General features: G+C 67.5%; 2 protein-coding genes across 2 annotated transcripts; both read right to left on the bottom strand.

Annotated features, from left to right (window-relative positions):
- Positions 1-35: 35 nt before the first annotated feature.
- Positions 36-5,944, bottom strand: MNEG_6868 (hypothetical protein; the record flags this gene model as incomplete). The annotated part of the gene is made up of 15 exons (XM_014044660.1): positions 36-205; positions 396-570; positions 957-1,022; positions 1,285-1,450; positions 1,735-1,787; positions 2,024-2,223; positions 2,479-2,593; positions 2,804-3,697; positions 3,945-4,094; positions 4,290-4,364; positions 4,560-4,643; positions 4,837-4,988; positions 5,216-5,414; positions 5,621-5,665; positions 5,879-5,944. 15 exons carry the CDS (start codon positions 5,942-5,944, stop codon positions 36-38), a joined length of 2,610 nt encoding a protein of 869 aa, XP_013900114.1.
- Positions 5,945-6,120: 176 nt separating this feature from the next.
- MNEG_6867 (putative Sister chromatid cohesion like protein PDS5) lies at positions 6,121-8,402 on the bottom strand (the record flags this gene model as incomplete). Its single annotated transcript, XM_014044659.1, has 7 exons — positions 6,121-6,165; positions 6,255-6,431; positions 6,773-7,018; positions 7,214-7,253; positions 7,513-7,595; positions 7,792-7,890; positions 8,088-8,402. 7 exons carry the CDS (start codon positions 8,400-8,402, stop codon positions 6,121-6,123), a joined length of 1,005 nt encoding a protein of 334 aa, XP_013900113.1.
- Positions 8,403-10,278: the final 1,876 nt, after the last annotated feature.

Below are 10,278 nucleotides of genomic sequence, written 5' to 3'. Positions count from 1 at the left end.
ACGCGTGAGTGGCCAGCTGGGGCGGGTGTGTGCGGCTATTCGCGGAGTGAGGCGGACGGCTGGCCGCTCTGCGGAAGGATGGGCTCCCTCAGGGGGCATCGAGTGTTGCTGCGCACCACAGGCATGTCGGGGTGGTGAGCCAGGAGGTGGATGAGGTAGGGCACGGCCATCTCGGGCTGCTCCTGCATGGTGCTGCCGCCGTCGGCTGCGCGGCGGTGGCGAGGGGGTGGCGGGGCGGAGAGGCGCAACAGTGGGCGCGGCGGGCCGGCATTGTGGGAGTGCCTGAATATTTAAATGCAGGGCTCTGGGAGAGGTGGCGGGCGGAGACGCGGGGTCTGTTTGGGCCCTGGCGGTACATTAAGGGGGCGCTGCGCAAATCGAGGCCGCCGCCTCACCTGCGCGGTCCGCCGCCGCCGCCGTGATGAGCCTCTGCGCCGCCGCCCGCCGCGCCCGCGCCCAGTCGCGCAGCGCGCCGGCCGCAGCGCGCTTGTGCTGCGGGACGGGGTCGGCCGCGCCGAGCGCCATCATGGCGGCGAGCTTGGCTGACAGTTGGTGGTAGCGGGGCCGCACCTGCCAGGAGGGGGGGCGCGGTGTGATGGGGGTATGTGGTTCGCAAGACATGGGTGTTGGTGGAGAGAAGCGACCCCCTTTTGCTTGCAGGAGCTGAGACGGAGTGAAGCGCCTGCTGCGGCGCGGGTGCGGTCAGCGGGCTCATAGGCGGGCTTGGATGATGTGTTTGATGGTGGGAAGCAATTGCTATGCGAAGGGCAGCTCCGGCGGAGGATATGGGTCGTGGGGCGACGAAGCAGGCTGCGCACGCAGCTGGGCACGGAGGGCGCGCTCCGCGGCCCCCAGCGCCCCCCGCTTCCTGATCCGGGCGAATCGCCTGCGAGCGGGCGGGGCCGGCGCGCGCGTTGGTGCTTGGTCCATGTGGCAACAAAGGTATTGAGGCTCACGTTAAAGTAGTGGATGGCGGCAGCCAGCTTAGCCGCAAACAGGCGCCGCACGTCAACCACCGGATCCTGCAGGGGGGGGAAGTAGTGCGTGGGGTGTGAAAAGCGAGGAGTGGAGGGGGGTAGTGGGTGCGGGCACGGAGGCGGCGAGGCGGGCGGGTGGGGGAGGCCCTGGCGCCCGCGCGGCTGGCTGGAGAGGGGGGTGCCAAGGAGCACGAGTGCTGGCCAGCGTTGTGCTGGGTGATGCAATTGCAGCTTGATTCCAGGCAGACCGACGGGCGCGGCCCGGACGGACGGGCGGCCAGCCAGGCGGCCCGCCGGCCGGCCGCACCTGCATCGTCAGCGCCGCCAGGCAGTACGCCGGCTGCGGCAGCCGCACGTCGTGGCGCCGCACCAGCCGCAGCACGGCGCGCGCCGCGGCCAGCCGCACGGCGCCCTCCTGCTCGGGCGCGGCGTGGGCGGGCAGCCACTCGGGCGGCGCCTCCACATCCAGCAGCCTTTGTTTGAAAAATGGGGAGGGGGGTAGAGGTGGAGGGTGCGTCTGACAGAGGGTCTCGGCTTGTCACGCGGCCTGGCTGACAGCGCAACCGACTTGGCCTGAGCGGCCGGCAATTTAGAAGCGTGCCGGAGCACGCATTTGCAGGGTCCTGGGGCGTGGCCGTGGCGCCTTCCATCTGCCATCTCGATCACCGCGTTGTGTGCGTTCACGAGCTAAGCACCGCCGACATCCTAAAACCCAAGCCCCCGCGCCCCCCAACCTCCGCTCCCCAGCCCAGCCCACCGCTGCAGCTCGTCGATGAAGGCGCAGGTCGCCCGGATAGTCTCCACGCGCACCTGCGGCGGCGCGCAAGCGGAGCCGCGCGCGGCGTCGACGCGTGGCGGCACGACGACGGAGGCTTAGGCGCCAGGCCCGGCCGCGCCCCCTCCCGACTGGAGGGGGGGCGCCTGGCCCCTCGGGTTTTCCTGGACGGACGCACGCAGGGCGGGGTGGCACCGGCGCCACGCAGCAGCTTTTGTAGCAGTGCCATAGAAACGGGACCAGGGTTCAAAAAGCGGCGGCCGGCCCTCACCTCGTCTCCGTCGATCTCGGGCGTCAGCGCGCGCGCCAGAGCGCGTATCGCGCCGCACTTCGCCGCCACCTCGAAGCCGGGCTCCGCCACAGACAATTCTGCGCCGCCGCCGCCGCCGTTGCCCGGGTGGGAGATGTAGGCGCCGAGCAGGCGGTTTGTGACGAATTCGCTTAGGGCCTCCGAGTGGGGCGCGAGGGCGTCTGGGGTGCGGGGCAAAGTTGTGGGGCGGGCGGGCGGGCGGGCAGAGGCGCAGGCTTGACAAGGAGAGGAGCGAGGAGGCGGAGATGCAGGCCCTTTGCCGACACAGAGCGTCCAACACCCGCCCTGCGACGAGATGGGACGAGCCCACAATAGCGAGCCGCACCAGGGGCGGTGAGCTGCTTAGTGCAGGGGTGTGTGAGGAGAGGACAGGACGAGGGGGGAGGGGAGTGGGATGCCGGGGCCCGCGGTCCCACCTGGGATGTACTGGCCGATGGCGGAGAGCGCGTGCACGTGCGCCAGCGCGAGTGCGTCGCCCGCGCGCTTGGGCGTCAGGCCGCGCGCCAGGCGGCCGCAGAGCGACCCGAGCTCCTGGGGTTGGGTTGCGCCAGGAAATGAGAGTGAGGTGAGTACGTGCGATGCATTCGCACAGTCAAGCTCGCTGCGCTTTTGTCTCCTTCTGCTCGGCGCCCGCACGCTGGGAGCGTCGTGAGGGCGGAGGACGCGGATGTCGCCAGCGCTGCAGCGTTTCACAATGCGTGCCAGCGCATTGCACAGCGCAGTTGGCGGGGCCGTTGGCACCTGGTGAATGGCTGCGCCGTACAGAAAGTGGAGTGCCGCCACGGCGTGCCGCGCGGCCTTTGGCGGTCCCTCGGACGCCACCCGCAGCAGCGCCGCCCTCAGCGGCTCGAGCGCCGCGCCGCCCTCAGCCAGCGGAGCGCCCTCCGCCGCCGCCGCCGCCGCGCCCCTGCCCTGCCGGAGCGGCCGCTCGCCGGCGCCTGAGCCGGCCGCCGGCTGCGCCGAGGCGGCGCCCGCAGCGGCGCAGCTCGGCGACAGGCCAGCCGCAACGCGCGCCCAGCGCGACAGCAGCTGCGCGGCGAGCGCCCGCAGCTCCCCCCGCGCGGCGCCCTCCTCCTCCTCGCCAGAACCCTTGTCTCCGCCGCCGTCTCGGGCGCCGCCGGCCAGCATGGCGCTCAGCCGCTCGGTCTGCCCCGCAAACAGGCCGCCGGCCGACTTTGACACCTGCCGGCAGACGGCCCGCGCGGCCTCTGCCACCTCGGGCGCCACCGCACTGCCCTCCCCGTCGCCCTCCTGTGCGCCGCCCGTCGCCTCCACCTTGCGCTGCTTCCGCGCGCCCGCCCGCGCGCCGGCGCCACGCCGGCGCCGCTTGCCGCCCCGTGCGCCCGCGCCCTCCTCATCCTCCACGTCCTCCCCGCTGCCGCCGCTGCCCTCCTTTTCCTCGTCCTCCTCACCCTCTGCATCATCCCTCCCCTCCACGTCGCCGCCCCGGCCAATGCGGCCCGCCGCGTGCCCGCTTTTCGGCACCACGCCAGCCGCCAGGTCGAGCAGGGCGCCCGCGGCCTCCTGGGGCAGCAGGCTGGGCTGCGCGTACGCGAGCAGCAGGCGCAGGAAGTCCGCAAGGGGGCTCTTTGAATTCACGCGCTGCAGCGCGTCAGAGCGCGCGCGTGCCGCCGCCTGGCGAGGGGGGACGGAGTGGGGGGGGCGTCTGGGCGGCCGCGAACTCGAGAAGAGATAGCGGTTGTGCGAGCAGAGCGGACCGGCGCCCGGCTTCCCAACACAGCGCAACCAGCGGCACGCCGACCAAGGGGCACCGTCAGCCGTGCCCCCCAGAGCAGGCGACTGGCCCGTTCGTCCTCTTCTCACGGGTCGCATCAAACCCCCCACCACATTGAACCAAACAAAACCTCGCTGTCGGCCCGACCTCGCTCTTGGCGCCCAGCGCCAGCGCCGCCAGCAGGCTGGCCGCCACCCTGTTGTCCCGCACATCCCTCAGCGCCGCGAGCTGCTGCTCAGCCTTGAATGGGTCCGGCAGCCGCTTCGCCAGCTTGCGCGCCGCGGCGTCCATCTTGGCCTGCGGCAAGCGGATCCCATTGCAAACATTTATGCAGTGTCGTGACTGGAACCGGAAGGCTCCCCAAAAGGGGCTCGCTGAGCCCATTGCAAAAGCCGTGTGTGCCGTGCCGCCGCAATCGTACAGCGCTCGGCCACCAGCGCGCCGTGTCCCCAGCGATCGGGGAGGGGGGAACCTCGCGGGCTGAACGCCCACCTGCAGGCCCGCGCGCTGGTCACCCTCTGTGCCAGCCAGCAGGCGGCGGCACTCCAAAAACGACAGGGCCTCGAACTGACAAGGGGAGGGGAGCCGGCGGGCAAGGGGGGCATTGGCGGGCCGGAAAAGGGAGGTCGCTTAAGGCCTGAAGCCACAGCAGTCGTGTCTCAAGGCGATTGGCGGAACCGCAAGAGGCGCGCCCGTACACCAGGGGTGCCGGGAGGGGGGGAGTGCGCGGGGGAGCAAGCATCAGCGCACCCCGAGGCGCACCTGCAGCAGCGCCTTGGCCTCGAGCAGGACCACCACCTTGCTGACCTCGTGGGGGGCCGCCTGGCGCCACACCTCGACCCACACCTGAGATGAAGAGGGCAGGGGGGGCACGGGCGGGCGCGTCGGCGGCAAGGAGGGCGCTCGCGGCTGGGGCAGGACGCTGTCAACAGCAGTCGAGTGTGGATCGTTTGCATCATACATGTTCCGCCCGTGCGCGCCCACGAATGCAGGCACAGCGACTCGGATGCCGCCAGAGGGAGCCCCCGCCTGGCCCCACCTGCGCCACCAGCCCCGGCGCCGCCGACGGCCCCAGCAGCCCGTCCCGCCACACCGCGGTCTCAAGCTCCTGCCGCAGCGGCGCGTCGGCGCACGCGCACATGATGGCGCGCGCGGGGATCCAGTACACGCCCTTGCCGCCGGCCAGGCCGCCTGGGTGCAGTGATGCAAAAAGGCGCCAAAGGCGCTGGCTCATTCCTCAGGCAATGAGGAGCAGGGCGGCCGCCGAGAAATGGCCTCACAGCGTGACAGGCAGTGACTAGAACCAAGAGTTGCACGAGCCGGAAACCCTCCGCGCCCGCCATCACTGTGTAAACATTGTGCGCGGGCCCATGCCATCCCACCTGCCGGGGTCCGTGGCCCAGCACACACCCACTCACCCTTGCTGACGCGGCCCCTGAACAGCGCCATGAGCCCGACCACCGCCGCGCGCCGCACCGCCGGCCGCAGGTCGCGCATCCTGACGCTGACCTCCTCCAGATGGATGGGGCCGCCACCCGCCGCGGCGGCGCTGTCGGCCACGAGGGCCGGGTGCGCCGAGGCGACGGCGCAGGCGGCCTTGCAAGCGGCGATGCGCACCTGTGGGCGACGCGCAGCGGTTGGCGGACGGGGAAGGGGAGGAGTTGAAAGTAGCGTTATACGCGGCAGGGGGTGATGAGCTGAGGAGGGCGAAGGCCCGGGTGCCCATGTCGGCCGACAGCGCAGGTGCCGCGGGGTCAGGGGCGGCAGCCAGAGCGAGGAGCGCGCCGCCAGCGGGTGTGCCATCGTGCCTGGTGCCCGCCCACCTTCTCGTCGGGGTCCCTCAGCCGCTCAAAGACGCCCTCCAAAACCTGCAGGGTCGGGCGCGGGCACCGCGGGCGCACCAGTTTCCTACTGTCAGGCCGAGGGCGGCGACGCGCGGCGAGCATGAAGGACCAGCCTGGCTTTTCCCCTTCAAAGGCCAGGACGCCCCGCGTGCATCCACGAGTGGCGCTCGAGAGCCCAACTCGAGTGAACAACAGGGACGGCCGTCACATACCCTTGAATACTGCCGCCCGCCCCACCTTGGTCCTCATCTCCTCAGACTTCAGGCTGCCGACCATCTGCGCCGCCAGCTGGACCAGCTCCATGCGGATCTCGGGCTGCGAGCAAGGGCAGAGACGGTGAGGACATCAGGGTTGGCAAGGCGCTGCAGCCGCGCAGGACGGGCCATTGCGGCTGCCTCCTGGCAGGGGCTAGCGCATTCTAGGGGAGGGGCCCCAGAAGCCGTGAGAGAGAGGGGCGCGCCCGCCGGCTGCTGCGGCTGTTACTCCTGCTGCTGCTCCTGCTCCTGCTGCTGCTGCTGCTGCTGCTGCAGGGTTCAAGGGCTTGAACCTGGATGTGGTTGTCTGCTCTCAACGCACACCAAGTCTTACTTGCAATCCCTCCCTCTCCGCCCACCTTCTCATCCTTGAAGCGCCTCAGCAGCTCTGTCAGGACTTCTCCCCACTCCTCGGCCACTGCACCGCCGCCCCGCTGCCCAAACAGCCGCCCCAGCAGCCGCGCCGCCTCCAGGCGCTTTGACGCGTCGGTGGAGCAGAGCTCGTCCGACAAGTGGGGGACGACGGGCAGCAGCGCCTGGGGCGTCACATCGTGAAGCTGCAAACGAGTATTTTCAGGTGGACGAAAACGCACGGCAGGGAGATTGAATGAGATCAATGTAGGTGCTAATAGGCAAGCGACAGGCTCTACGGGAGGAGAGGAACGACAAGGGAGCTGGGTGGCCCGAAACTGGCACTGGGCGCTTGACAGGCGTCTTGCGCACATCTCGGGGCACTTGCCTCCAAAACGTGACCATGCGCGCTGCAACTGATTCGCAGCAGTTCCCTGGTTCGTGGCCCCCATTGCCTGTGCACCTTGACACCTTCAACTTTAAATCGTCGCCCCCTGTGAACAGACGCAACCACGCGCGCGCCCACCTGCGCCACCACCGCGTAGCTCTGCTCCCACAGCCCTGAGCTCGCCGTCAGCGGGCTCGTCAGCAGCCGCGTCAGCAGCCGCTGCAGCGTCGGCTGCACCTCCCGCTCGCGACGACGCAGCACTGCGCGCGCGACCGCGCCCGCGGCGGGGCTCTCGTCGGCGGCGGGCGGCACCAGGCAAGACAGCAGCGCCTCCACTTTGGCCTCTGACACCATCTCGTCGTCCTCCAGCATGCCGCAAAGGATCTGAAGGACGAGGGCAGTGCAGGTTCGCAAGACCGTGCAGCGAGCCCATGAGGTGGCAGCACTTCATGACGCAGAGGTGCAGGGTCAGTGCGCGGGCTGAGGTGGTCTTTCAAGAAGGACGCAAACCCCTTGTTTTTTTGTTGGGTTGGTTCCCGAGGAAGGGATGCGAAAGGGCGTCGCCCGAGGCGCACGCACCTCAGTGACGTAGAGCTCCAGGGACTCGGCGTTGGCCTCCCTGAGGAGTTGGCCAAGCAGGGGCACAGAGGGTGAGCAACACGCAGAGTTTAGGCAGCTCGACAAGGCGGGAGGCGCCGCAGCGCGAGGCTGGGTACCAGGCGCAGCGGCTGCGCGCAGCATGTGCTCGAGGGGTTGGATCGAGCGTAGGGCTGCCACGCTTCCACTCCGCAGCAGGCGGCAGCCGCCTGCTGCATGCATGCACGCCCCTCATGAGCTTTGAGGCCGCAGCCCAAGATCCATTTGCAAAACTAACGCACGTGACGCAGTCGAGCAGCGCCCTGAACCAGTCGAGCTCCATGTCGCCGCGCCCGGAGTCGGTCAGCAGGTAGTAGCTCTTGGTCTGAGGCGGGTCCAGGCGGGTGCATGCGGCTTGCGGGACGGGCGCATGCTCCTCTGCGGGGGACGCTGGTTTCGGCTCACCAAGCAATGGCATCAGGTCGCAGCAGTGCGCACTGACAGGACGCGTACATGAATGGATGAAGTGCACAGAAGGGCAGCGTTCGTGGCGCGCGTCTCCCTGCCAGCCATCCATTTACCTCGCAAAACACTTGCAGCACTGAGATTGCCAGCTGAAATGTGGGGACAGCGTGGTTCTGCAGCCGGTTGACGACCCACAACACCACCCCCAGCGCTGCCTGCATCGTGGAGCGAGCGCGCAGCATGCACAGCATGTAGGCACATGTCCTGCTGTGTGTACCATGGACGCGCATGCTGGCAGCATGCTTGCTTACACATTCAACATGAAGGTCGTTGGCGGCACCTTCCGCACCGCATGCGTGCTCGACCGCATAGCATAGCACGCTTGCTGCGCACGCTTTGCACCACGCCTCACCTCCAGGTTGTCGGGCTCATCGTCGAACGGCGTATCGGGCGCCCAGATCCGCAGCATGTTTACCACGCACACCGCTACATATAGCTTCACGTCCTTGTCGCTGTGGTGAAGTAGGGACGCCACGGTGCGCGGCAGCTCGTCCCCTCCGCGGCCCAGCGCCTCCACATCCTGTGGTGCCGACTCAAGAATAGATACTAACTGCTTTAGTCCCTTGATCAGTGCGTCCTTCGACTTGGTACTGCTGATCTTCTTGCACAGCTGAACCAGCCCCTCGGGCGGGGCCGGGCCATCACCAGGAAAATCGAATGGATCCATATAATCCGCCAATCACCCTGGAACGGCCATGTGCTGCTCGCAGATCGACGTTGCGTCAACAAGCTGGCCAGCGCGCGCCGAGCCAACCAGCGTATCGGAGCAAACTAAAAAGGCTACCAATATTTGACAATACAACACCAGATCAAGGCTTGGTGCGTCACTGCCAGGGTCACTTGCGTCGCGTGTGGCGCTTGAATTGCGGGGTGCCAGGTGTCCACGTCTTGGTGCGGTGCATTCACACAGGCCGTGAGTGACGCAAGCCAGCAGGCAGCATGTATGAAATGATGTATTGACGGATCTATTGGCCACTGGCGCAAAGCTACCACGACAGATCGACCTGCACATGGCGCACGCGCACTGCCCTCACGCACTACCAGCTTCACACCCCGCCGGCCGCCGCATCTGCAAGTTCCGTGCGCCAACCTCGTCATGCGCATACCAGCACTGCCTGGCCTATATTGCTCCTTTTTGTGCTCCTCGAATGCCCAAATCTGCCCGTCCGCCTTCCAAGGAGTATGACTCTGATTTCCAGCCACGCCTCCCTTTATTACACTGCTCGCTGTGAATCGTACTCTCCCACCTGTGTCAATACCTGCCCCCACTTCCTTGTAAAAACAGCGATATGTTAGGTAACAATGTTGTATGATCTGTCATGAATATGTTCCAATCTTGGCAAGCAGCGTTGCCAACAAACAGGGTGGGTGCGGTGCCCACGCACACCCCACTCTGCCAAGCCAGGCGCACTCACATCACCACACAGCGCAATGGTCCGATCCGATACAGCAGCACACAGTCATACACACGTTGGGGGACGGACCCAGGCGCACCCAAGCTCCAGGGGCTCAGCGCAACCTCGTTCCGAGCACAACGCTCCCTTGGCCGCCAGTTTGCCAAACTCCCCACAACCCGCCAGACAGCATTGCATGATTTTGCTGACTAGAAAGTGATTGAAGAAGAGGTCGCGAAGACCCTCAGCCTTTGGTAACATCGCGTAGCAAAACCCTGAGAAAACACACATGGAGCAGAGAACGCACGCCTGCGCCCACACCACCTGCTACCTTTGTGGCAGCCCCTGCTCCGTTTGCGTGACGCAGCGCGGCGCGGCGGGTGGCAGCCAAACTGGTGCGGCAGTGGCGCGACGCGCGAGCTGCGACACGGGTGCCTGTTGGAGGCGTAGCGGGGGTGCGCGCGGGCACGCCCGTGGACAGGCGCACGCACGCGGCGGGAAACGAACGGGTGGCAGTTCAGGCTTTGTGCGTTCCAAGGGTCGCTATACAAGGGTTGCCGTCAGGGAGTGTGGGACGAAGCAGGCCCATGCCGATAGGGTTGCGAGGGGACAGGTGGCGTACGTGCTGGTGACTCAAAGGGTGTGGGCGGTGCGGCTCGTGCGGCCTGCCCAGGCGCAATGGCTTAGTCATGCGAGCCAATGTACACGAGTCAGGGAAGGTGCAGATGGCGGCACAGACAGCCTCGGCGGCAGCGTGGGGGCCCGAGGGGGGAACAGGTGGAGGGGCATGCAGGCGCATGCAAGCAGCGGCAGCTGCGGTGTCAGACGTTCAGTGTGGTTTATTTCAGGCAGCCAAGAGCAAGCAAGTGGGTGGGTTCTGATAATGATCATAAGCCAGAGGATCAAGCAAGTGGGTTTGTTCTGGTTTTGAAGGGTCAAACCCGTGGAAGCGACCTGTGCCGGCCCCTGGCTGGCAGCAGTTTTCAACCCACTGGGAAGAGGACGACTCGACATGGACGCGCTCCGGCCCCCACCTTCACACAACGCTTTACGCAAAGCCAAGAGCCCGCTGCCTGCGCAGGCGGCATGCTGCCAGCATGCTGCCAGCCTCGCAGATTAGGCGGCACACATGCCTCCACGCCCGCTACG

This window comes from Monoraphidium neglectum (genome assembly GCF_000611645.1).
Source record: "Monoraphidium neglectum strain SAG 48.87 unplaced genomic scaffold scaffold01161, whole genome shotgun sequence".
Lineage (NCBI taxonomy): Eukaryota > Viridiplantae > Chlorophyta > Chlorophyceae > Sphaeropleales > Selenastraceae > Monoraphidium > Monoraphidium neglectum.
The sequence above is the reverse complement of the archived record's forward strand: the minus strand, read 5'-3'. Positions and strand labels throughout refer to the sequence as shown.